Genomic DNA, 22,797 nt, shown 5'->3' on the forward strand with positions numbered 1-22,797 from the left:
TCATCGTGCTTATGGCTGTCCTATTAACCTGGCCCCCCGGCGCTAAACTACTAAAATCCAGACTGTATAATCTTTCTGGCCCTGAGAGAGAAGCCATAGAGGATTTCATAGCGGAAAGTCTGGAGAAAGGACAAATCAGACCCTCATCTTCGCCCATGGCGGCAGGGTTCTTCTTTGTGAAGAAAAAAGATGGTGGTCTACGACCCTGTTTAGATTTCCGGGAATTAAATCAAATTACCATCCATGATCCATATCTCCCTTCTTCTGTTTCCTGAATTGTTCAGCCAGGTTGTAGGAGCTAATTTGTTCCTGCTCTCCGGCGAGGTGGTGATAGGGTTAAACTACTCCAGATGACTGAAGCTCGATGGATTTTAAAACTAAATACCAGATACCCAGCAGGACTAAATCTAAAACATGAATTGATGTATCTATATTAAAAAAGTTGGGACAAATTGAGGTATTTATTAATCATGAAAATAAAAAACATTCTGCATTTTTTTATTTTTTTTGCAGAGTGTTTTTTATTTTCATGATTAATCTAGGGGAGACTGCAAATAATAGTATACAAAACAAAACATGCTAATTACATTTTGTAATAATTTCAAGCCATTCTTATATGGTTTTAAAATAGAGATTAGTATTGGAAAAGTATGCCCTTGAAATTAAATGTTAGAACAGTAATTTTTAGAAAATAGGTAATTATATCTTTAGAAGCTCTTCTAGTTACAGATTTATTTAAATAGTGCATTAATTGTTTATTCAATGAATTCACAGATATAAAACTTGGGTAAAAAGTGATCAAATAATTGGTGCAGTACTAAGTGACAGTTCACATTGTAATACGCTTGTAGAGGATGGATGTACTATAGGGTTAAACTAGTGTTTAGATCACTGCTAGCCTTGAATTAATGATGCTGATATCACAGCTGATTTTGGTGGGTGTTACCCTTGGCAGCTTCCTTTGACTGTTTTCCTTGAAAAGTGCAACATTTATTCAGTATTTCATGCTATGACTAAGGGTCAAATATGATCTGAAACGCGTAAGCCTACATATGCTTTTATCTTCGTTGGATTTGTATTTTTTAACAATGGATTAAATACAGGCTTTTTTTAAATTTTTCTAAATCGTGTGCTGGAAAACTATTTTTTACTTTAATTGTAGAAGCTAAGGTATTCTCCAAGTTGTATTTAAGGGGGAGCCTACAACCTGGTTAGAATCAGAGAAGGGGACGAATGGAAAACAGCGTTCAATACCCCGGAAGGACATTTCAAGACTCTGGTTATGCCTTTTGGTTTGACTAGTGCACCTGGGGTATTCCAGCATTTTATAAATTATATTTTCCATCATTTGGTGGGGAGGTTTGTGGTGGTCTATCTGGACGATATTTTGGTTTACTCACCTGATTTTGAGACTCATCGGGGACATGTTAAGCAGGTGCTTCAGATATTAAGTGTTACGCTCACGCCCGGACTGACTGGTGTGAGCGTGATTAGTGATCCCACTGTACCATGAACCGAGGAGTGCCTGGAGGGGCGTAACTAAGTATCAACCCGATCCGACCAAGGTCGCACGGCGGCTTAGTCGACTCCGTGGACCAAGGAGGAACCGAGCAGAGGGACCAGGTGCGACTCCAGGTCAGACCCTGGTCACAGTTGTTGACCCCCACCGGGGAATGCAGGAACAGGCAGGTTAGACTGGCATACAGGCAGGTGGGTATTGGCAAGTACGGCTGGTATGCAGACAGGTGGGTACTGGCAAGTACGGCTGGTATGCAGACAGGTGGGTACTGGCAAGTACGGCTGGTATGCAGACAGGTGGGTACTGGCAAGTACGGCTGGTATGCAGACAGGTGGGTACTGGCAAGCATGGCTGGTATGCAGACAGGTGGGCACTGGCAAGCACGGCTGGTATGCAGACAGGGAGATACTGGCAAGCACGGCTGGTATGCAGACAGGGAGAAACTGGCAAGCACGGCTGGAGTGCAGACAGGGAGGTACTAGCAGGATGGAGCGCAGGCTGGATAGGGTCCAGTACAGACTGGGAGACAGGTACAGAGCTGCAGATGCAGTAGACAAGCAGAGTAAAGCGAAACCGCCGGAGCGGAGGACAAGGCAGAGCAGAGAGGAACTGCTGGTGCGGTGATCAAGCAGAGCGGAGCGAAAACCGCGGTGCGGTGGGCAAGGCAGAGCAGAGCGGAACCTTCGGAGCGGTGGACAAGGCAGAGCAGAGAGAAACCGCAGGTGCGGTGTACAAGGCAAATCAGAGCGGAACCGCCGGAGCGGTGGACAAGGCAGAGCAGAGAGAAACCGCTGGTGCGGTGAGCAAGGCAGAGCAGAGAGAAACCGCTGGTGCGGTGAGCAAGGCAGAGCAGAGAGAAACCGTTGGAGAGGTGGGCAAGTCAGAGCAGAGAGAAACCGCTGGATCGGTGAGCAAGTCAGAGCAGAGAGAAACCGCTGGATCGGTGAGCAAGGCAGAGCAGAGAGAAACCGCCGGAGCGGTGGGTAAAGCAGAGCAGAGGGAAGCCGTCGGAGCGGTGGGCAAGTCAGAGCAGAGAGAAACCGCCGGAGCGGTGGGCAAGGCAGAGAAGAGGGAAGCCGCCGGAGTGGTGGGCAAGACAGAGCGGAGCGAAACTGCAGGTACGGTGGACAAGGCAGAGAGGACAGGGCTTTGTTCACATGGAACAGACATGAAAATGCAGGAAGATGGCTAGAACACAGGAGGAAGATACGGAGGAAGGGAAAAGGGACAAGCAGAACCAGATACTTACAAGGTACTTCACATGAAGTAGTGAGTGGACACAAAACTCACAAACAGAAGTACAGAGACAACGACTTGGAGTTAGGTGCAGGTTCAGATACTGCAGGAAAAGGGAAGGTACGGACATAGAGACAAACAGGTAACAGGCTAGGATACAGTTCAGACAGGAACTGCTACTGCAATGAGATACAAGAACGAGCCTGGGTATACAGCTCCCAGAGTGGCGGGAACAGACTAGAAGTCAGAGATAACAGGTCTGGGAATGCAGCCCCCAGAATGGCGGAGACAGACTAGAAACAGGACAGGACCTGGCAATTCAGTAGCAAAGACTAACTGAGTGAAGGTGTTGCTCAGGCACCTCCTACTGGGTGGAGGGGGTTTAAATATCCAGTGACTCACAGCAATAGGCTGGAGACGCATTAGGGGTGCGCCCACAGCAGCTATAAGAATCAGGAAGTAACCGGGCCGCCGCCCTAAACAGTCAGTCAAGAGACATGCACATAGCATGAACTGGAGCAAGGTTTGTTGGCTGGACTGACAGGTAAGATTGCGATCTTGCATAGTGGGAGGTGGTGCACTATGCAAGCACGCCGCCAGGGATGTTACAGTACCCCCCCCCTTTACGCCCCCTCTTCTTCAAGCCAGCAAGGGTCTTCTGCAGAGAATTTGGAGGCCCATCCTTCTCTTCAAGAGGATTACCTCTTCTGTCCATTAGAGGAAACAAAACTGATCTCATCATCTTGGTGACTAGGATGCTTCCTCCTATCAAGCCATCCTCAGCAACAGATGAAATGGGTGAAGAACCAGGAACAGCACACAGGAAAGTCTCTCTTCATTTGTTATCAGGTAGCACCCTGGTGGAATCAGGAGACAACTGGAGGTCCTCCGCCTGGTTGGAGGGGTGCAGAGACTCGGGGGTAACCACCGTCTTGACGTACACTTTACCAAGCTTACTGGATGAAATGGACGGCGTACCAGGTACCGGGTGTAGGAAAGTCTCTCTCCATTTGTTATCAGGTAGCACCCTGGTGGATTCAGGAGACAACTGGAGGTCCTCTGCCTGGTTGGAGGGGTGCAGAGACTCGGTGGTAATCACTGCTTCGATGTACACTTTGCCAAGATTACTGGATGAAGTGGCGAAGTACCAGGTACAGGGTGTAGGAAAGTCTCTCTCCCTTTGTTATCAGGTAGCACCCCAGAGGATTCAGGAGACAACTGGAGGTCCTCCGCCTGGTTGGAGGGGTGCAGAGACTCGGGGGTAAACACCGCCTTGATGGACGTAGGACCAGATTTATTAGAGACGGAGGGTCCTTGCTTTAGGACCATCTTCAGACTGGTTTCAGAGATGACATGTCTGTAAGGCGGGACGGTACCTGAAGCCAGATCATTGGTACAATCGTCGAGACTGTGTGGGGACATCACCTCCGCTTCTCTTCCCTCGGAGACTTCAGCGCACAGCGAGTCAGCGACTAGCAGATCTGGTGAAGAAGAAGAAGAAACTGCTGACTGTCCTGAAGATGTGGGGACTGGACACCCCTTGTACCTCAGCAATCCCCCAAGATACACCATGCAGGATCTCCAGACCTGAGCGGGCACTAGATCTCTCGGCTCTGGACGAACTGTGGGTAAGCCAGTCAGCACCTGGAATGTGAACTTCTTCATGTGTAATGCTCCAATCTGGAGCTTAATTTGTACAGACATATTTTGACTGTTTCTGAGTAGGGCTCGTCCTTCTGCTGACAATGCCCAAACCAGCTTCTGGAGTTGTCGGATGGGAATCAGACACCGACTCTTCAAGGCTTTAAGCCCGAAACTTCCGGTTAATCCGAGGCCTTCACTTGCCACAGAGATAGTCATGGTCATCTGTGGAGAGAAAACACTAACGCCAAGGGCAGCCTTTCCTACAGGCCTAATGTCTTGGGATTCTCCAACCTTCGCTGGACAAAGACCGTCAGGGGGTCCCAAACCACCGCAGCGGGACCGCAATCAGATTTTGTGACTGAGTTCTGGCTACTGCTTTGCCTGACGAACATAGTCATCCTTCATGGATTCTGTGCAGAAAGTTCCCTCTACAAGCTGTGGAACAGAGGTCTTTTCCCCAGGACAGAACCTGGCGTGACGGTTTACCTCTACGCCTTGCACGTCTGGACTGCCTCTTGAGGTTGGGAAGAGAAGTATTCTGTGGAGCATAGTCATCCTGTGTGGATTCTGGGTGGGCAGCAGTCTATTCGGGCTGGAGGACTGGTAGGCTACCTACACACATTACCCATCGGGGCTGCTCCGGGATATTGGGAAGGGAAGCTTTAGCAGAGGCTTCAGGATTAGGGTCATCGAAGACCATTAGAAAGGCCACCAGGAAAGCCTGCAGGTCAAAGACGATAGGATCCCATGCTTCCCATAGGGGGGTGATCCATTTCAAGGCGTCACGGGCTAGGTAGGACATCATAAATGCCACTTTAACCTGATCGGTAGGAAAATAGTGAGCATAGAACTTAAAATGCAACATGCATTGCTCCACAAATGCACGGCTTCGTTTTGGATCCCCATAGTACCGTGGTGGATCCGCAGGAACGAGTGCTGATAGATCCATTTGGGCTGATGCGTAAATCGCCTGGGCCATAGGTTGAGAAATTTTTTTTTGTTGGTGCACGTATTCGCCAGACAAGGATTCAAAATGTCTCTGAGAGCGAAAGTCCGTGGGGCTCAATGGGAACCATGGCCTGAGCAAACTGTTACGCTCACGCCCGGACTGACTGGCGTGAGCGTGATTAGTGATCCCACTGTACCATGAACCGAGGAGTGCCTGGAGGGGCGTAACTAAGTATCAACCCAATCCGACCAAGGTCGCACGGCAGTTTAGTCGACTCCGTGGACCAAGGAGGAACCGAGCAGAGGGACCAGGTGTGACTCCAGGTCAGACCCCGGTCACAGTTGTTGACCCCCACCGGGGAATGCAGGAACAGGTAGGTTAGACTGGCATACAGGCAGGTGGGTATTGGCAAGTACGGCTGGTATGCAGACAGGTGGGTACTGGGAAGTACGGCTGGTATGCAGACAGGTGTGTACTGGCAAGTACGGCTGGTATGCAGACAGGTGGGTACTGGCAAGTACGGCTGGTATGCAGACAGGTGGGCACTGGCAAGCACAGCTGGTATGCAGACAGGGAGATACTGGCAAGCACGGCTGGTATGCAGACAGGGAGATACTGGCAAGCACGGCTGGAGTGCAGACAGGGAGGTACTAGCAGGTTGGAGCGCAGGCTGGATAGGGTCCAGTACAGACTGGGAGACAGGTACAGAGCCGCAGATGCAGTAGACAAGCAGAGCAAAGCGATACCGCCGGAGTGGAGGACAAGGCAGAGCAGAGAGGAACTGCTAGTGCGGTGAGCAAGCAGAGCAGAGCGAAAACCGCAGGTGCGGTAGGCAAGGCAGAGCAGAGCGGAACCGTCGGACTGGTGGACAAGGCAGAGCAGAGAGAAACCGCAGGTGCGGTGTACAAGGCAAAGCAGAGCGGAACCGCCGGAGCGGTGGGCAAGGCAGAGCAGAGAGAAACTGCTGGTGCGGTGAGCAAGGCAGAGCAGAGACAAACCGCCGGAGCGGTGGGCAAGTCGGAGCAGAGAGAAGCCGCCGGAGCGGTGGGCAAGTCAGAGCAGAGAGAAACCGCTGGAGCGGTGAGCAAGGCAGAGCAGAGAGAAACCGCAGGAGCGGTGGGTAAAGCAGAGCAGAGGGAAACCGCCGGAGCGGTGGGCAAGTCAGAGCAGAGAGAAACCGCCAGAGCGGTGGGTAAGGCAGAGCAGAGGGCAGCCACCGGAGCGGTGGGCAAGTCAGAGCGGAGAGAAACCACCGGAGCGGTGGGCAAGTCAGAGCGGAGCGAAACCGCAGGGGCGTTGGACAAGGCAGAGAGGACAGGGCTCTGTTCACATGGAACAGACATGAAAATGCAGGAAGATGGCTAGAACACAGGAGGAAGATACGGAGGAAGGGAAAAGGGACAAGCAGAACCAGATACACACAAGGTACTTCACATGAAGCAGCGAGTGGACACAAAACTCACAAACAGAAGTACAGAGACAACGAGTTGGAGTTAGGTGCAGGTTCAGATACTGCAGGAAAAGGGAAGGTACGGACATAGAGACAAACAGGTAACAGGCTAGGATACAGTTTAGACAGGAACTGCTACTGCAATGAGATACAAGAACGAGCCTGGGTATACAGCCCCCAGAGTGGCGGGAACAGACTAGAAGTCAGAGATAACAGGTCTGGGAATGCAGCCCCCAGAATGGCGGAGACAGACTAGAAACAGGACAGGACCTGGCAATTCAGTAGCAAAGACTAACTGAGTGAAGGTGTTGCTCAGGCACCTCCTACTGGGTGGAGGGGGTTTAAATATCCAGTGACTCACAGCAATAGGCTGGAGACGCATTAGGGGTGTGCCCACAACAGCTATAAGAATCAGGAAGTAACCGGGCCGCCGCCCTAAACAGTCAGTCAAGAGACATGCACATAGCATGAACTGGAGCAAGGTTTGTTGGCTGGACTGACAGGTAAGATTGCGGTCTTGCATAGTGGGAGGTGGTGCACTATGCAAGCACGCCGCCAGGGATGTTACATTAAGGGATAACAAACTTTGTGCCAAACTGGAAAAATGTGTTTTCGCTGTTCAAGAGGTGCAGTTTTTGGGGTATTTGTTGTCATCTTCAGGTTTTCGGATGGATCCAGAGAAGATTTGTGCAGTCCTTGATTGGGAACGTCCCGAGAACCTGAAGTCTCTACAACGTTTTCTGGGCTTTACTAATTTTTACCAGAAATTCATCCAAAATTACTCTGTTATTGTGAAACCCCTTACTGACATGACTAACATACTGACATGACGAATGGTCGGATGCTTCCCTCCAGGCATTTTCTTCCTTAAAGAATCATTTTGCCACTGCACCTATGCTCAGTCAGCCTGATGTTTCCCAACCCTTTATTGTGGAGGTTGATGTGTCGGGTGTCGGGGTTGGGGCTGTATTGCCTCAGGGTTCGTCCCCTGGTAAATGGCATCTATGCGCCTTCTTTTCTAAAAAATGCCTTCGGCTCCGAGAAATTATGATGTGGGTAATAGGGAACTTTTGGCGATCAAATTGGCGTTCAAGTAATGGCAACATTGGTTGGAGGGGGCTGTCTATCCTATTACTGTTATTACTGACCATAACAACCTGTCATATATCCAGTCAGCTAAACGTCTCAACCCTAGGCAATTCATATGGTTCCTGTTTCTTAGTAGGTTCAATTTTATTGTCACTTTTCGTCCAGGAGTAAAACATGTCAAGGCTGATGCTTTGTCCCGGAGTTTCCCTGGTGGTGGTGACCATAAGAACCCTGCCCCGATTTTACAGAAAGGGGTAGTCATTTCGGCACTGTATCCTGAACTGGAGGGTCAAGTGTTGGAGGCTTAGGGGGACGCCCCTGCCCCCTGCCCTTCGGGAAGGTTACTTGCACCATCTAATCTGCGCCGCAAAGTAATTAAGGAACATCATAACTCTGTGCTTGCTGGGCATTCAGGTGGTAAGGCAACCGCGGACCTCCTCTCTCGTCATTTTTGGTGGCCGGGGTTAATCGGGATGTGATTGAACACGTAGCTGCTTGTAGTATTTGCATGCGTTCTAAGGTTTCGCATACCCGTCCGTCTGGTACTCTTCTTCCACTACCTATCCCTAGTAGGCCATGGACACACTTGTCCATGGATTTTATTACTGACCTATCGGTTTCTGCAGGCACGGTGGTTTTGGTGGTAGTAGATAGGTTCAGTAAAATTGTTCACTTTGTCACATTGCCTGCACTTCCAAATGCCAAGACACTTGCTCAGGTGTTCATAAATGAGATCTTGAAGCTTCACGTGATTCCCTCCGATGTGGTGTCAGATCGGGGGAACCAGTTTGTTTCCAAGTTCTGGAAGGCATTCTGTTCTCGACTGGGGGTGCAGCTGTCTTTTTCCTCTGTTTCCACCCTCAGTCGAATGGTCAGACTGAGCATGTCAATCAGAATTTGGAGACCTACCTCAGGTGTTTCGTCTCCAAAAATCAGGAGGATTGGGCATCCTACTTACTGCTGGCAAAATTTGCCATTAATAATCATCGTCAATAGTCAACTGGCAGGTCACCATTCTTCGGTGCATACCGTTATCACCCACAGTTTGGTACCTTTAGTGGACGAAGAGCTTCAGGAGTTCCTGAGGAGGAACGGTTTGCTTCGTTGCTCTCCTCGGTATGGCAGGGTGTTCTGAGTAATTTATCATGGTAGACAGGTATAAACATATGGCTGACAGAAAACACTTGCCAGGTCCGGACCTGAATGTGAATGACTTTGTGTGGTTGTCTACCAGGAATATAAGATTGAAAGTTCCTTCTTGGAAGCTGGGACCTAGGTTTATTGGTCCCTATAAAATAACTGCCGTCATTAACCCAGCAGCGCTTCGTCTTGAACTTCCTCAGGCCCTTAAGGTCCATAACATGTTCCACAGGTCCTTACTCAAAAAGTATGTGGAACCTCTTAAGCCCTCACCTCTACCACCGCCCCCAGTAGTGATTGATGGTAATCTGGAGTTCCAGATTTTGAGGATTGTAGATTCTCATCTCCAACGTCATTCTCTACAATACTTGGTGCACTGGAAAGGCTATGGTCCATAGGAGAGGATGTGGGTTTCAGCGTCAGAGGTAAACACTCCCAGGTTGGTTTGCTCATTCCACACCTCTTATTCTGAGAAACCTGGTCCTGAGTGTCCAGAGGACACTCGTAGAGGGGGCGGGTACTGTCACAGGTGTGTCAGAAGTGACAGACAATCGCCCTACAGTTGGTTGCAGGAGATCTCTGCGTTTGGCATTACAGACATCTTTCTAGAGGCTGTCTCTAGGACCCACGGCTGCCTTCCTCTGGCTAGTTGACACCCTGTATGGGTGTATAAATACCTGCTGTGTTTCAGAGGGAGGTGCCAGCGATATTCATTCCTACTTGTGAAGGCTTTATCAAGAGAAGTACTTCGTCTTCTCTGGAGCTTGAGGACGTGTGCGCATTTGTCTGGAGTTCGTCTAAAGCTAAGCAATTTCTCCCTGTTTGTTCACCCCTGTTGTCTATAGTGTTTAGTGGAGATCGACTAGTGCTCATCTCCTCCCTGCCCTAGCCTTAGCCATACGCCAGGGAAACACAGGGCGAGGCACACGTGTGCCGATTGGTGAAGAGCCAATACAGGGACATTAGGGGAGACATGGTGACGCTAGATCAATCTAGGAGTTCTCCACTTCCCCCCTTTCTCTAGAGTCTGGGCTCCCTTTTCCCTCTTCCCTTTGTGTTGCACTAAGTCTTTCCCACACCTTGCGTGACACATGGCCGCAGATTCTATTCAAAAACCTTCAGCAAAGGTTTGGGTGTGTCAGTCTTTGGTTTGCAAGCTGCAGAGCAAGAGGCTCTGTTCTATAGAGGAGGCCTGTGTGAAGTGAGCCCCATGAAGGCAAAGCTTCTGACACACCTCGGAGTGATATTGCTGTGCAATCGCCCACGAAAATAATGTTTTGTTTGTATGGACTATTGTGGACAACCTGGCTGCGATCCATAGGATAAAGCTGCCTTCACTTTGTGAGTTTTTTGGACAATAAAATAAGTTTGACATTCTTGGGTCACTGCCTGTTAAATCGCACTGTGTCAACAGCGCCGCACTACAACATGTAAATATGGCCCTGCTGCTTGGCCTTTTTTTTTAATTCCATACAAACACTTTAATTATCTTACGTGAAATCCAATTGATCCAGGTATTCCTTGACCAGGTTCACCTTCTTCACCCTGGTAAAAAGAAAATGTTATATTTTTTTCAGGAGACAAAAAAACATGCCAGATCCTTATACAAATGACTTTTCTTCTGTAATGTTGCAGAAGATTGTCACGGTTTAATAATAACATTATGCCCAGTTGCATTGAGATCTCTCATAGAAGTGAATGGAGAGAGACACTTTCCCAGTAGCATTAGTGAGTCAGGTGACTACTGTTCTAGACATAGGTATGGGTCCTTGAGGTAGGACTAGGGGTACTTATGGCATATCCCACCCTGCTAAGATGAGGTTACCCCTTAATATTTATCAATAGATGAAAATAATACATTAGTCATACATCCGCTTCCCATCACATACCAGTGGCTTATTTCCTGCATTCCTAAGATTTGTGCATGACTAGAAGAGCTTCTAATTCTGCAGTGTATAACTAACAAAGTGTTGGTATTTAGTTAATAAAGCTTTGCTGTCATTGTGATAGATAACATATGTTGAAGTCCTGAAAAAGTAGCTTCTGATAGAGCAGTTTTAGGTGACTTTTTTATCCTTTCTTTGACATTTGCTGCCCCTGTGCAGATCCTGTTGGGTAATCAATGCATCTTCATTCTGTATTCTCACGCACAGTTTATGTGTCTCCATGGTGAACTACATGTCTCCAAACTATGTAGGCTAATTTAGCTATAGCAAGGAAGGTGTAAGTGTGACCCAGCCAATAAAACTATTAAGCCCCTTACTCCTTGTAGCAATATTACACTTTGTGTGTAATTTGAGGGGCAGTTATCAATTGTTTTAGTTGTTTTTGAAGCCTGACAATTTAGCTTCGATTCATCAAAGTATTTATACCTAATATAAAACTAGCATGAAACACTTTGAAAAGTCGCAACAGTTTTGCACAATACAAAGTTGCCAAAACTTTTAGCAACTTTGGACATTTTTCCACCAGTTTCAGTAGCTCCACCAAAAAGGGCAGAGCTGGGGAGGAGCCAGGGCAGGACATGGTACGGCTATGCCAGCCCATCAAATTCATTAAAAGTGGCGACCTTTAGACCAGTATTCCCCAACTCCAGTCCTCAAGTCCCACCAACAGGTCATGTTTTCAGGATTTCCTTAGTATTGCTCAGGTGATCATTGCATCACCTGCACAGGCAATAATTCCATCACCTGTGTAATAGTAAGGAAATCCTGAAAACATGACCTGTTGGTGGGCCTTGAGGACTGGAGTTGGGGAACCCTGCTTTAGACGGTCACATTAATTTCATAGTACATCCCAAATACCTACCAAATTGCCTTCCTCTCCAACTTCCTCTCCTCTGGTGCCTTGTGCATGGGGGAGCAGGCGCAAGGCACCACACTACTCTACAGAAACTTCCAATTACCACTAAAAAGCTCCACACCGCCACAACTCTCTACAGATGTCGCATCCCTCTGTAAGCAATTAATGGGTAGACATATGGAGATAAATGCACCTGGCAGTTAATGATAACAGTTATTTTTCTCCACACCACTCCATATTCACTAAAATAGACCATAGTAAATCGAAAATGGTTTCAGAACTCACTGCATATATTGCGATCTTTCCACTACTGAATGAATGGGTGCCACTCCACTGCTACCTGGCAGTACATAGGAAAGGACGAAGAAAAAGAGCTGGCACTTCCAAGAATATTAAAAATTCACTTTCTTTTATTAGTGCATTCGTCCAAAAAGTTACATGCATGGCTCCATATTGCACTTTTCCAGCTTAATAAACATCCTTAATGGGGTACTCCCAATCTCCAAGATCCTATCCCAATATGTAGTAGGTGTAATAGTAATAATATTAGCAAATACCTCCAATTAGAAATGTAGTATAGTATTTTTGATTCGCTGTTACTCTTACCTCATGTGCAGGCATCGTAGGACCTTAAGTATCCATGGTTACGACCACTAGCAACTAGCTAACTAACTGTGACTTTATCAGTGGACGTAACCATGGATACCTAAGGTCCTGCAATGCTTGCACATGAGGAAAGAGACATAGGGAATCAAAAATACTATACTACATTTCTAATTGGAGGTATTTGCTAATATTATTATTATTACACCTACTACATATTGGGATAGGATCTTGGAGATGGGAATACCCCTTTAACCCCTTAATAACATTTGACGTACTAATACGCGTCTGTGCCCTGGGACTTAAGAGCCAGACTCATATTAGTACGTCATGGCGATCGCGCGCGCACACAGGCTGTGCGGGCGCGATCGCCGCCGGGTGTCAGCTGATTGTCACAGCTGACACCCGGTACTATGTGCAGGGAGTGGTCCTGCACCGCTCCCAGCACATTAACCCCCGCTATGCTGCGATCGAAGTCGATCGAAATCGATCGCGGCATTGCGGGGGCAAGGGGAGGTGATCGGCGATACTCACCTCCTCTTCCGGCTTCCAGCGCAGACTGCAGCGGCTTCCCGGGTGTTGCCATGACGACCCGATGTCGTCATGACAACATCCGGGTCACCAGAGAGCAGGAAGATTGCTTGGACATGCGCAGTGCATCTCCAAGCAATCTTAACACTGTGCACTTCTGACAGCCTGCATGGCATAGGGATGGTGCTCCATTCCTATGCCATGCAGGCGATCAGAAAAAAAAAGTGAAAGTCCCAGAGTGGGACAAAGTAATAAGGTGTACAAACTGTCTGAAAGTGGAAAAAAAAAAAAAAATGTGCAAAAATATTATAAAAAAATAAAAAAAATAATACACCAAAAATAAAAATATAATGTACCCATCAATAAATATTATTATAAAAAAAATAAAAAAAAAACAATAAAAGTACACATATTTGGTATCGCCGCGTCCGGAACAGCCTGACCTATAAAACTGTCCCACTAGTTAACCCCTTCAGTGAACATGGTAAAAAAAAAAAAAACGCAGCAAAAAACAATGCTTTATCACCATACCGCCAAACAAAAAGTGGAATAACACGCGATCAAAAAGACGCATATAAATAAAAATGATACCGCTGAAAACGTCATCTCGTCCCACAAAAAACAAGCCACCATACAGCTCCATCAGCCGAAAAATAAAAAAGTTTCAGCTCTCAGAATAAAGCGATGCTAAAAAATATTTTTTTCTATAAAATAGCTTTTATTGTGTATAAGCGCCAAAACATAGAAAAATTATACAAATGTGGTACCGCTGTAAACGTACTGACCCAAAGAATAAAGCTACCTCATCAATTTTACCACACGCGGAACAGAATAAAAAAAAAAAAAACAAAACAATTCCTGAATTGTTGGTTTTTGTTTATTCTGCCTCCCAAAAATCGGAATAGAAAGCGATCAAAAAATGTCACGTGCCTGAAAATGGCACCAATAACAACGTCAAGTCATCCCGCAAAAAACGAGCCGTCACATGACTGTCTGCCAAAATCTGGAAAAATTATAGCTCTCAAAATATGGCGATGCAAAAATTAGATTTTACAAAAAATGCGTCTTTTAGTGTGTGACAGCTGTCAGTCATAAAAACCCCATATGATTCTGGCATTGCTGTAATCACACCGACCCGAAGAATAAAGTCGTCTAATCACTTATACCGCACAAGGAACGGCGTCAAAAATAAACTCTTGGGTTAGGATTGGGCTAGGGTTAGGGCTGGGTTTGGGGCTAGGGTTGTGCTGGGGCTAGGGTTGTGCTGGGGCTAGGGTTGTGCTGGGGCTAGGGTTGTGCTAGGGCTAGGGTTGTGCTAGGGCTAGGGCTGGGGTTGGGATTTTTTTCAAAAGTAAGAAAAAAAGATGACGATATGGTGACTAGTGTTGAGAGCAAGTGCTCGCTACTTGAGTTTGCATCGGGTGCTCTGGTATGCATTAAGTATCGTGGGTATTTGAGTGACATGCTCGAGTCTCTGCCCCATATGCTTCGCGTCCAAAAAACTTTACGGGGATTGCCTGCCATGCACGAGCGATCCCCGCATGTTTTTTTTTGGGTGCCTAATAACCGTGAAACATGCGGAGCAGGGACTCGAGCATGTCACTCAAGCACACGCTGTACATGGTGCATACCTGAGTACCCGATGCAAACTCAAGTAGCGAGCACTTGCGCTCAAGAATAATGACAACTTATTCAATATGATGACCTAATGTAAACAAATTCTGTGCCGTACCTCTGGGTTCAAAATGTTCACTATACACCTTAATAAAATCCTTGAGGGGTATAGTTTCCAAAATGGGGACACTTGTGGGGGAGCTCCACTGTTTAGGCACATCACGGGCTCTCCAAACGCGACATGGTGTCCGCTAACAAATTGAATGGAAAATCGGCTCAAATTGTTAGCGGACGCCATGTTGCGTTTGGAGAGCCCCTGTGTGCCCAAACATTGGAGCCCCCCCACAAGTGACCCCATTTTGGAAACTAGACCCCCCAAGGCACCTATCTAGATGCATAGTAAGCACTTGGAACCCCCAGGTGCTTCACAAATTGATTTGTAAAAATGAAAAAGTGAAAAAAAAAAACACTTTTACATTTTTATGAATCAATTTGTGAAGCACCTGGGGTTCCAAGTGCTCACTATGCATCTAGAAAGGTGCCTTGGGGGGTCTAGTTTCCAAAATGGGGTCACTTGTGGGGGAGCTCCAATGTTTGGGCACACAGGGACTCTCTAAATGCAACATGGTATCCGCTAACAAATTGAATGGAAAATCGGCTCAAATTGTTAGCGGACACCACATTGCGTTTGGAGAGCCCCTCTGTGCCCAAACTTTGGAGCTCCCCCACAAGTGACCCCATTTTGGAAACTAGACCCCCCAAGGCACCTATCTAGATGCATAGTAAGCACTTGGAACCCCCAGGTGCTTCACAAATTGATTTGTAAAAATGAAAAAGTGAAAAAAAAAACACTTTTTCATTTTTATGAATCAATTTGTGAAGCACCTGGGGTTCCAAGTGCTCACTATGCATCTAGAAAGGTGCCTTGGGGGGTCTAGTTTCCAAAATGGGGTCACTTGTGGGGGAGCTCCAATGTTTGGGCACACAGGGACTCTCCAAATGCAACATGATATCCGCTAACAAATTGTCGGCTCAAATTGTTAGCGGATATCATGTTGCATTTGGAGAGTCCCTGTGTGCCCAAACATTGGAGCTCCCCCACAAGTGACCCCATTTTAGAAACTAGACCCCCCAAGGCACCTTTCTAGATGCATAGTGAGCACTTGGAACCCCAGGTGCTTCACAAATTGATTCATAAAAATGAAAAAGTGTTTTTTTTTTCACTTTTTCATTTTTACGAATCAATTTGTGAAGCACCTGGGGGTTCCAAGTGCTTACTATGCATCTAGATAGGTGCCTTGGGGGGTCTAGTTTCCAAAATGGGGTCACTTGTGGGGGAGCTCCAAAGTTTGGGCACAGAGGGGCTCTCCAAACGCAATGTGGTGTCCACTAACAATTTGAGCCGATTTTCCATTCAATTTGTTAGCGGATACCATGTTGCATTTAGAGAGTCCCTGTGTGCCCAAACATTGGAGCTCCCCCACAAGTGACCCCATTTTGGAAACTAGACCCCCCAAGGCACCTATCTAGATGCATAGTGAGCACTTGGAACCCCTAGGTGCTTCACAAATTGATTCGTAAAAATGAAAAAGTGTTTTTTTTTTCACTTTTTCATTTTTACGAATCAATTTGTGAAGCACCTGGGGGTTCCAAGTGCTCACTATGCATCTAGAAAGGTGCCTTGGGGGGTCTAGTTTCCAAAATGGGGTCACTTGTGGGGGAGCTCCAAAGTTTGGGCACAGAGGGGCTCTCCAAACGCAATGTGGTGTCCGCTAACAATTTGAGCCGATTTTCCATTCAATTTGTTAGCGGATACCATGTTGCATTTAGAGAGTCCCTGTGTGCCCAAACATTGGAGCTCCCGCACAAGTCACCCCATTTTGGAAACTAGACCCCCCAAGGCACCTATCTAGATGCATAGTGAGCACTTGGAACCCCTAGGTGCTTCACAAATTGATTCGTAAAAATGAAAAAGTGTTTTTTTTTTCACTTTTTCATTTTTACGAATCAATTTGTGAAGCACCTGGGGGTTCCAAGTGCTCACTATGCATCTAGAAAGGTGCCTTGGGGGGTCTAGTTTCCAAAATGGGGTCACTTGTGGGGGAGCTCCAAAGTTTGGGCACACAGGGGCTCTCCAAACAGAACATGGTGTCCGCTAATTATTCAAGCAAATTTTACAATCAAAAAGTCAAATGGCGCTCCTTCCCTTCCGAGCCCTGCCGTGCGCCCAAACAGTGTTTCTTCCCCAAATATTGGGTATCTGCGTGCCCAGGGGAAATTGCACAACAAATTTTGGTGTCCATTTTTTCTTGTTACCCCTGTGAAAATAAAAAAAATTGGGTCTAAAGTAACATTTTTGTGAAAAAAGTTAAATGTTCATTTTTTTCTTCCACATTCAAAAAATTCCTGTGAAGCACCTGAAGGGTTAATAAAGTTCTTGAATGTGGTTTTGAGCACCTTGAGGGGTGCAGTTTTTAGAATGGTGTCACTTTTGGGTATTTTCTGTCATAAAGACCTCTCAAAGTGACTTCAAATGTGATGTGGTCCCTAAAAAAATGGTTTTATAAATTTTGTTGGAAAAATGAGAAATCGCTGGTCAACTTTTAACCCTTATAGCTCCCTAACAAAAAAAAATTTTGGTTCCAAAATTGTGCTGATGTAAAGTAGACATGTGGGAAATGTTATTTATTAACTCTTTTGTGTGACATATCGCTCTGATTTCAGGGCTTAAAAATTCAAATTTTGAAAATCGCAAAATTTTCAAAATTTTCGCCAAATTTCCGTTTTTTTCACAAATAAACGCAATTGATATCGAAGAAATTTTTCCACAATCATGAAGTACAATATGTCACGAAAAAACAGTCTCAGAATCAGGGGGATCCGTTGAAGCGTTCCAGAGTAATTACCTCATAAAGTGACAGTGGTCAGAATTGTAAAAATTGGCCCGGTCATTAACGTGCAAACCACCCGCGGGGCTTAAGGGGTTAATTGTAGAGAGATACCTCTATACTATGGTCAAATTGCAGTCCCATCTCTTAATATATGCCTCCAAGAGCTAGCAAAAATATTGTCTCAATACCGACCTAGGCAAGCGTAAATTAGATACAATGGATTTATTTCTTGATAAAAATGCTTTCTAGTGTCTCTTGGACCTACCAGTTTGTGGTGTTATGGAGATAGAACTTCCCTGATCATTTCTTATCCTGGATCCATGCTTTATACAGTCACCCTTCAGCTCAAGTACAATACAATTGACGCGCCCCCTGGGCCGTGGGGTACTCGGTGCCGGGCCGGTCGTTGCTAGGGTAGGTGTCACAGTGACGGTGACCCAGTCCGTGACCCAGGGCGGTCAGTAAAAAGGGGATATTTACAGGGGATTTATAGTTTTTATATACACTTCGTGACCCCACCTGTGGTATGCGGCTATATGGAGCCGCCACTGCGGAGCAGGTCCTCTGGAGCTGTTGTTAATGCAGCCGAGTTGGTTCAGCTCTCCACAGGTAGAGCTTAGCTCCAGGGCTGTGCTGAGATGTTATGGATACTGCGGTGTAGTGCAGGGAGTGATGAAACAGTAGTAATTCACGGAGACAGGGGGGGCAGTCTTCAGAGTTTACTCACAGTTGTTGCAATCCAAGTTACAGGTACCGCTGTAACTTCCCACGTCGTCCTGTGCTTACTCAAGGAGGGGTTCAGCAATCCCTCAGGTAATTCAAGAGCACTTAACGGGACCCCCTTCTGTGTGCCTTCCTCAGTCGTCTTCCTGCGCTGGCTCTCACCCTCCTGCCCTGTGCCTCACAATCAGTGTCCCAATCCGGTAGCCTCGGGTCTTGTCGGGCGACTTGCAGTCCCCTGGACCCTCTGTGGCCACCTTTTCGGCGATGTAATTGTGGCTATGGCAACCGCACCTTAAAAGTACAGAAGCGTCCGGTTTCTAGCTGAGCCTTGTAGTTCTCCACTAGTTTAGGGGCCGGTCCCCTCTCTGCGGCCTGATCACTCCACGTTCCTGCAGATTCAGGCGTACGGGTGGCCTCCAGCACTTCCCGTACCCCTAGGATCCCCTCATTCCTCCTGGAGCCTTCCTTCCTGCTCCTCTCCTCTCTTCAGTCTGTCCTGGGCCTCTCTCACTAGGCCCTGCTCCTGAGCAGAGCTCCTGCTGAGCTCCTGCTCCACACACTCTCCTCCTCTGACTGAACACACTCTCTCAAGATGGCTCCCCTTTTTATACACCTACTGAAGTGCTCCCCTAAACTACGTTCTCCACCAACACCCACTACATGGTTCCAATATCCAGCCAGGGACCAGGGACTGTGCTCTCCCTTAGGAGCAATCTTGCCCAGCCCCCACTGAAGGGAATGTGTTGGATGCAGGTGTTAGGGTCCCAGGCAACACTCTATCCTTACCTGAGAGTGAGATACCACACCTCTGGGTGAGATGCAGTACCTCTGTGGCAACTGAACCCACAGAGGCGCCACACAATGGTTTCTCATACAACCCAGCCAGGAGAGAAAACATATATAGGAATATATTACCTAACTTTTATTAGAATAAGGTTAAGATGGAACTAAGCTTAAATATAAAATAAATAAATGAAGGTGATTTATAAGTACTGTGATAGGAGTGATCTATAAGGCAAAGTGCAGTTGTGGGAAAGAGTATGTGGGAAACACTCTGTGGAAATTCAGGAGGAGGGTGGGAGAACATTAGGGAAACACATGAATAATAAACATGGAGGTGATTTTAGGGCCATCAAATTAATTTATGGACATTGATGTGGTTAAACCACCAAAGAGAGGGGAGATTTGGATAAACTACTGTTGTAAAGGGAGAATTGGAAATTTCATCTTCGTACATCCACACCCTATGGCCTTAATGAACAACTAAATTTTAGCTGTTTTTTCGTAAAATTTGCTTTCCTCCCATCTTGTTTTCCACTAGCCACATAATCTTGGTGGTACTGTTTCATTAACATGATAAATCCTAAATTAACTCTAGTAAACTCTCTCATAAGCTCGAATAAGTAGGCAGCGTGAACATAAATGTAGATGGCAGATGCCCTTAGACCTGAAATAAAACAGCAACGTGGATGTCCATATAAATCACAGAGACCCCTAGAAAATGTTCACAAAAATCCTTCAAACCACTAAGCCACTGCTTCTCATTGGTTAGATACACCATAAATAGCTTGCATGTCAGCCCTAGCATTACCCCTCAGAAGAAGCTGATCGTGAGGGGTGTTCCTTGGCCGAACTGCCACACTGGTTTGCACCTTCAAATATCCAACATTAATGTTATGCTGCCATGTTTTGTATGACTGTATGTTTCTCAGTATGTGCATCTCCTCCAGATCTTTGGAGTGCCTTGTGATCTCTGTGCGCACCTCCTTACACCTAACTATTAGGGTCTTTGACCTACAATACTTGATTATGTATAGGTGTATTTCAGTCTAGCTAGCATGATTATACCATTATATGCATAGTGATTCTTTTTTCTATATTAATCTCTTGTGTTGTCCATAATCTACCAGTTGGTAGAATATCCTTTTTCTATGATATTTATGGATGGGCATTGATCTCCCTGTTTGAACAAAATGAGTCATAATGTATTCTCTTGGCAGCTGTTATACATACTCCTAAAAGGTGTCTAGTGTGGCGTTATTCTGTTTTAACATCTTCTTTTATCTTTTTTATATGTGTGTTCTGTATTGTATTAAGTTATCTAATAAAATGTATACATTTTATTGATTTTGGTTGTTATACTCCGTGGTTAATATAGGATTTATTTATCATTTTGAGTGCCTTATTATATAAGTCCGCTTATAGGCTCCTTCATTAACATGATGCTGCTTTTTAAATTAATCCCCTTTTTCTGTTCCCTGCTCTCTACAATCCCCCTTTCTCATTTCCTACCTTATTATGGTCATTAATTGCATCTACAATAGGCCATTGATCACTCATGGTTTTCTTATTTCTATTTAGTGATTCAGTAGTCTATATCTAAATTGCAATATGTTTTGTGTTTATTCTTATTGTCCTTCTCACACACCTATCCCATTTACATCATAGTATTTCGCATTTTTGTTCCTCTATTCTTGTTGTCTATTATATATACTGGCCCTATTGGCACCCGCTGCTAAGGGAACACACTTTTGCTTCAAGTACCGAAAATTGCTTTAGGTAGACATGTGTTGCTATGATGACGCACTTATTAGGTCATGCCCCTTGCCGACTGCATCATAGTCAATGTCATGCTTCAACCAGTGGGAACTTTCCCGGAGTGACGCTGGATGCATCAGCATGTAAGCAGACCCTAGACAAGCCTACCAACATGGCATGTCATACAGGTGCGTTGCCAAGGAAACGTGCGAATCTCGCAATGTTGTGAGAACCTCAGTGAGGGGATATTTTGACATACTCCCTCACTGACGTCAGACGCCCAGGCTGGGGGAGAGGATACTCACTCTATGTATACCCTCTATGGACAAATGTACCCTCATATCATACATTTATTTAGGCTGTACAGCACTCTCATTGCCATATCAAGGGTTTCCTGTCACTGTATGTCCCTGTTGTGAATCCCCCTGGAAACAGAGGTATTGTTTAGCATGTGGCAGGACGACACTTGGGTACTGCCCTTGTGAGGGTGGGAGCTTTTACATGGGGCACAACAGGGTATTTAACTTATGGAGCATTTTTGACCCATTGTCCCCTGATCTCATTGAATAGTGACATATCATCGCAAGGACGGATTGTGTGAGATCTTACCATTATTTACATGAGCACTTTTACAGTTGGGCACTTTCATACTATAGTACAATTTACTGCTATGTGTTACTAGTATCTCAGGACTCGCCCATATTTGTTTTGTTATTGTATATTTAGATTTAACTACTTCTTGTCCTTATTTTAATAAAAGTTAGGTTTTATATTCTTATGTATCTTTTCTCTCCTGGCTGGGTAGTATCATATATATTTTGAGAGATTGGAAACCTCTATTACCACCAGGTGTTCACATTTATGCTGTTCATTACAATGGTTTCTCCTCAGACTCCTTTTCCATCAAAACAGGCTGCTCCCTTTCTCCTCTACTATTTTTACTTGCTATCTAATCCTTGGCTATCAGCCTTCGCCTTCATTCAAACATTATGCTCAAACTGCACAACTGGCCCAACTAACATTATATCAATACATCCTATGAACCACCTCTTTGGCTTTCCCTGGAAACCCATGAATGCCACCCATATGGTACCTTAATATGGCTCTTCCCAACTCAACGTAAACATTTGTCAAATCCTATAATGTCCCAATTCACTTAAAATCTGGATTACTTAAAATACTTTTCAGCCCTTATCTTTACCTTTTTACTTTTAGCACCCTTGTGGGTTAACACTCAACTCCCTCCAGGCTCAGAATCCCCCCAAGCATTCCGTGCATGGATAATAGCTGGGCTTCACCACCTATTAATATAGTTGGTATCATTCCATTTCCTCCTCTCCAAGAAAAATGTAATCTCCCCTCTACAGAAGTGTTTTGATACTTGCTGCTCAAACATTTAATCACGTCGTTATTGTGGAACATAATTCCACCATGCTTTTTACCCCATTTGAACAGAGATGCCTCCTAAATCTTCACGCTCTGGTCATTATCTCACTCTTCTATACTCGTTGAAACCATACTACCCACAAACGTAATCTTACCTACACCTCCCACTGGGAATCTGATATTGGTACCACTTTAACCGACACAGACCGGACATAAATCTGGTCCTCTACCACAAGTGTCTTACTCAACACGTTGATGCTGGAAACAAATTCTAAAGTTAGGATGAGCTGGTATCCTGACTCTGGTTGGAGTAGCCAAAGCTGTTCCTAACTACTCATTTCAGTGCTTCAGTGACTGTAAATCTACAGGTGACACGTACCATATATGTTGGCTTTTCCCCAAAGCACGTAGGCTCTGGATTAGTGTATGCTTCCTCATTATTTCAGTCACAGGTCATAACCTAAAGAAAAACCCCATGTGAGGCTTTGCTAAACAAACATTCACAATATCCCCTAATATTTCCACACCCTTATTTCCTTTATTTTTCTAGCTGCTAAACAAACTATCACCACAACTTGCAGAAAACCTGGGTTAGACCTCTTGGAAATTAAAAGACCAATCTTCTGGTATATGATCAATGAAAAACTATCAGTTATACTAACAGACAAGCTACATAATATCT

At 45.7% G+C, this 22,797-nt stretch overlaps 1 protein-coding gene across 1 annotated transcript in view; it reads right to left on the minus strand.

The window, feature by feature from the left end:
• Positions 1–22,797, minus strand: part of LOC141264639 (uncharacterized) — a 98,168-nt gene that overhangs the window by 24,831 nt on the left and 50,540 nt on the right. Inside the window, exon 10 of the mRNA XM_073676912.1 lies at positions 10,522–10,572. Within this exon, the coding sequence (XP_073533013.1) occupies positions 10,522–10,572 (51 nt within the window). The remainder of the gene's footprint in view (positions 1–10,521; positions 10,573–22,797) is intronic.

This window comes from Phyllobates terribilis, unplaced genomic scaffold, assembly GCF_046119375.1.
Source record: "Phyllobates terribilis strain yellow unplaced genomic scaffold, ASM4611937v1 Scaffold_4__5_contigs__length_816908805, whole genome shotgun sequence".
NCBI classification, from domain to species: Eukaryota; Metazoa; Chordata; class Amphibia; order Anura; family Dendrobatidae; genus Phyllobates; species Phyllobates terribilis.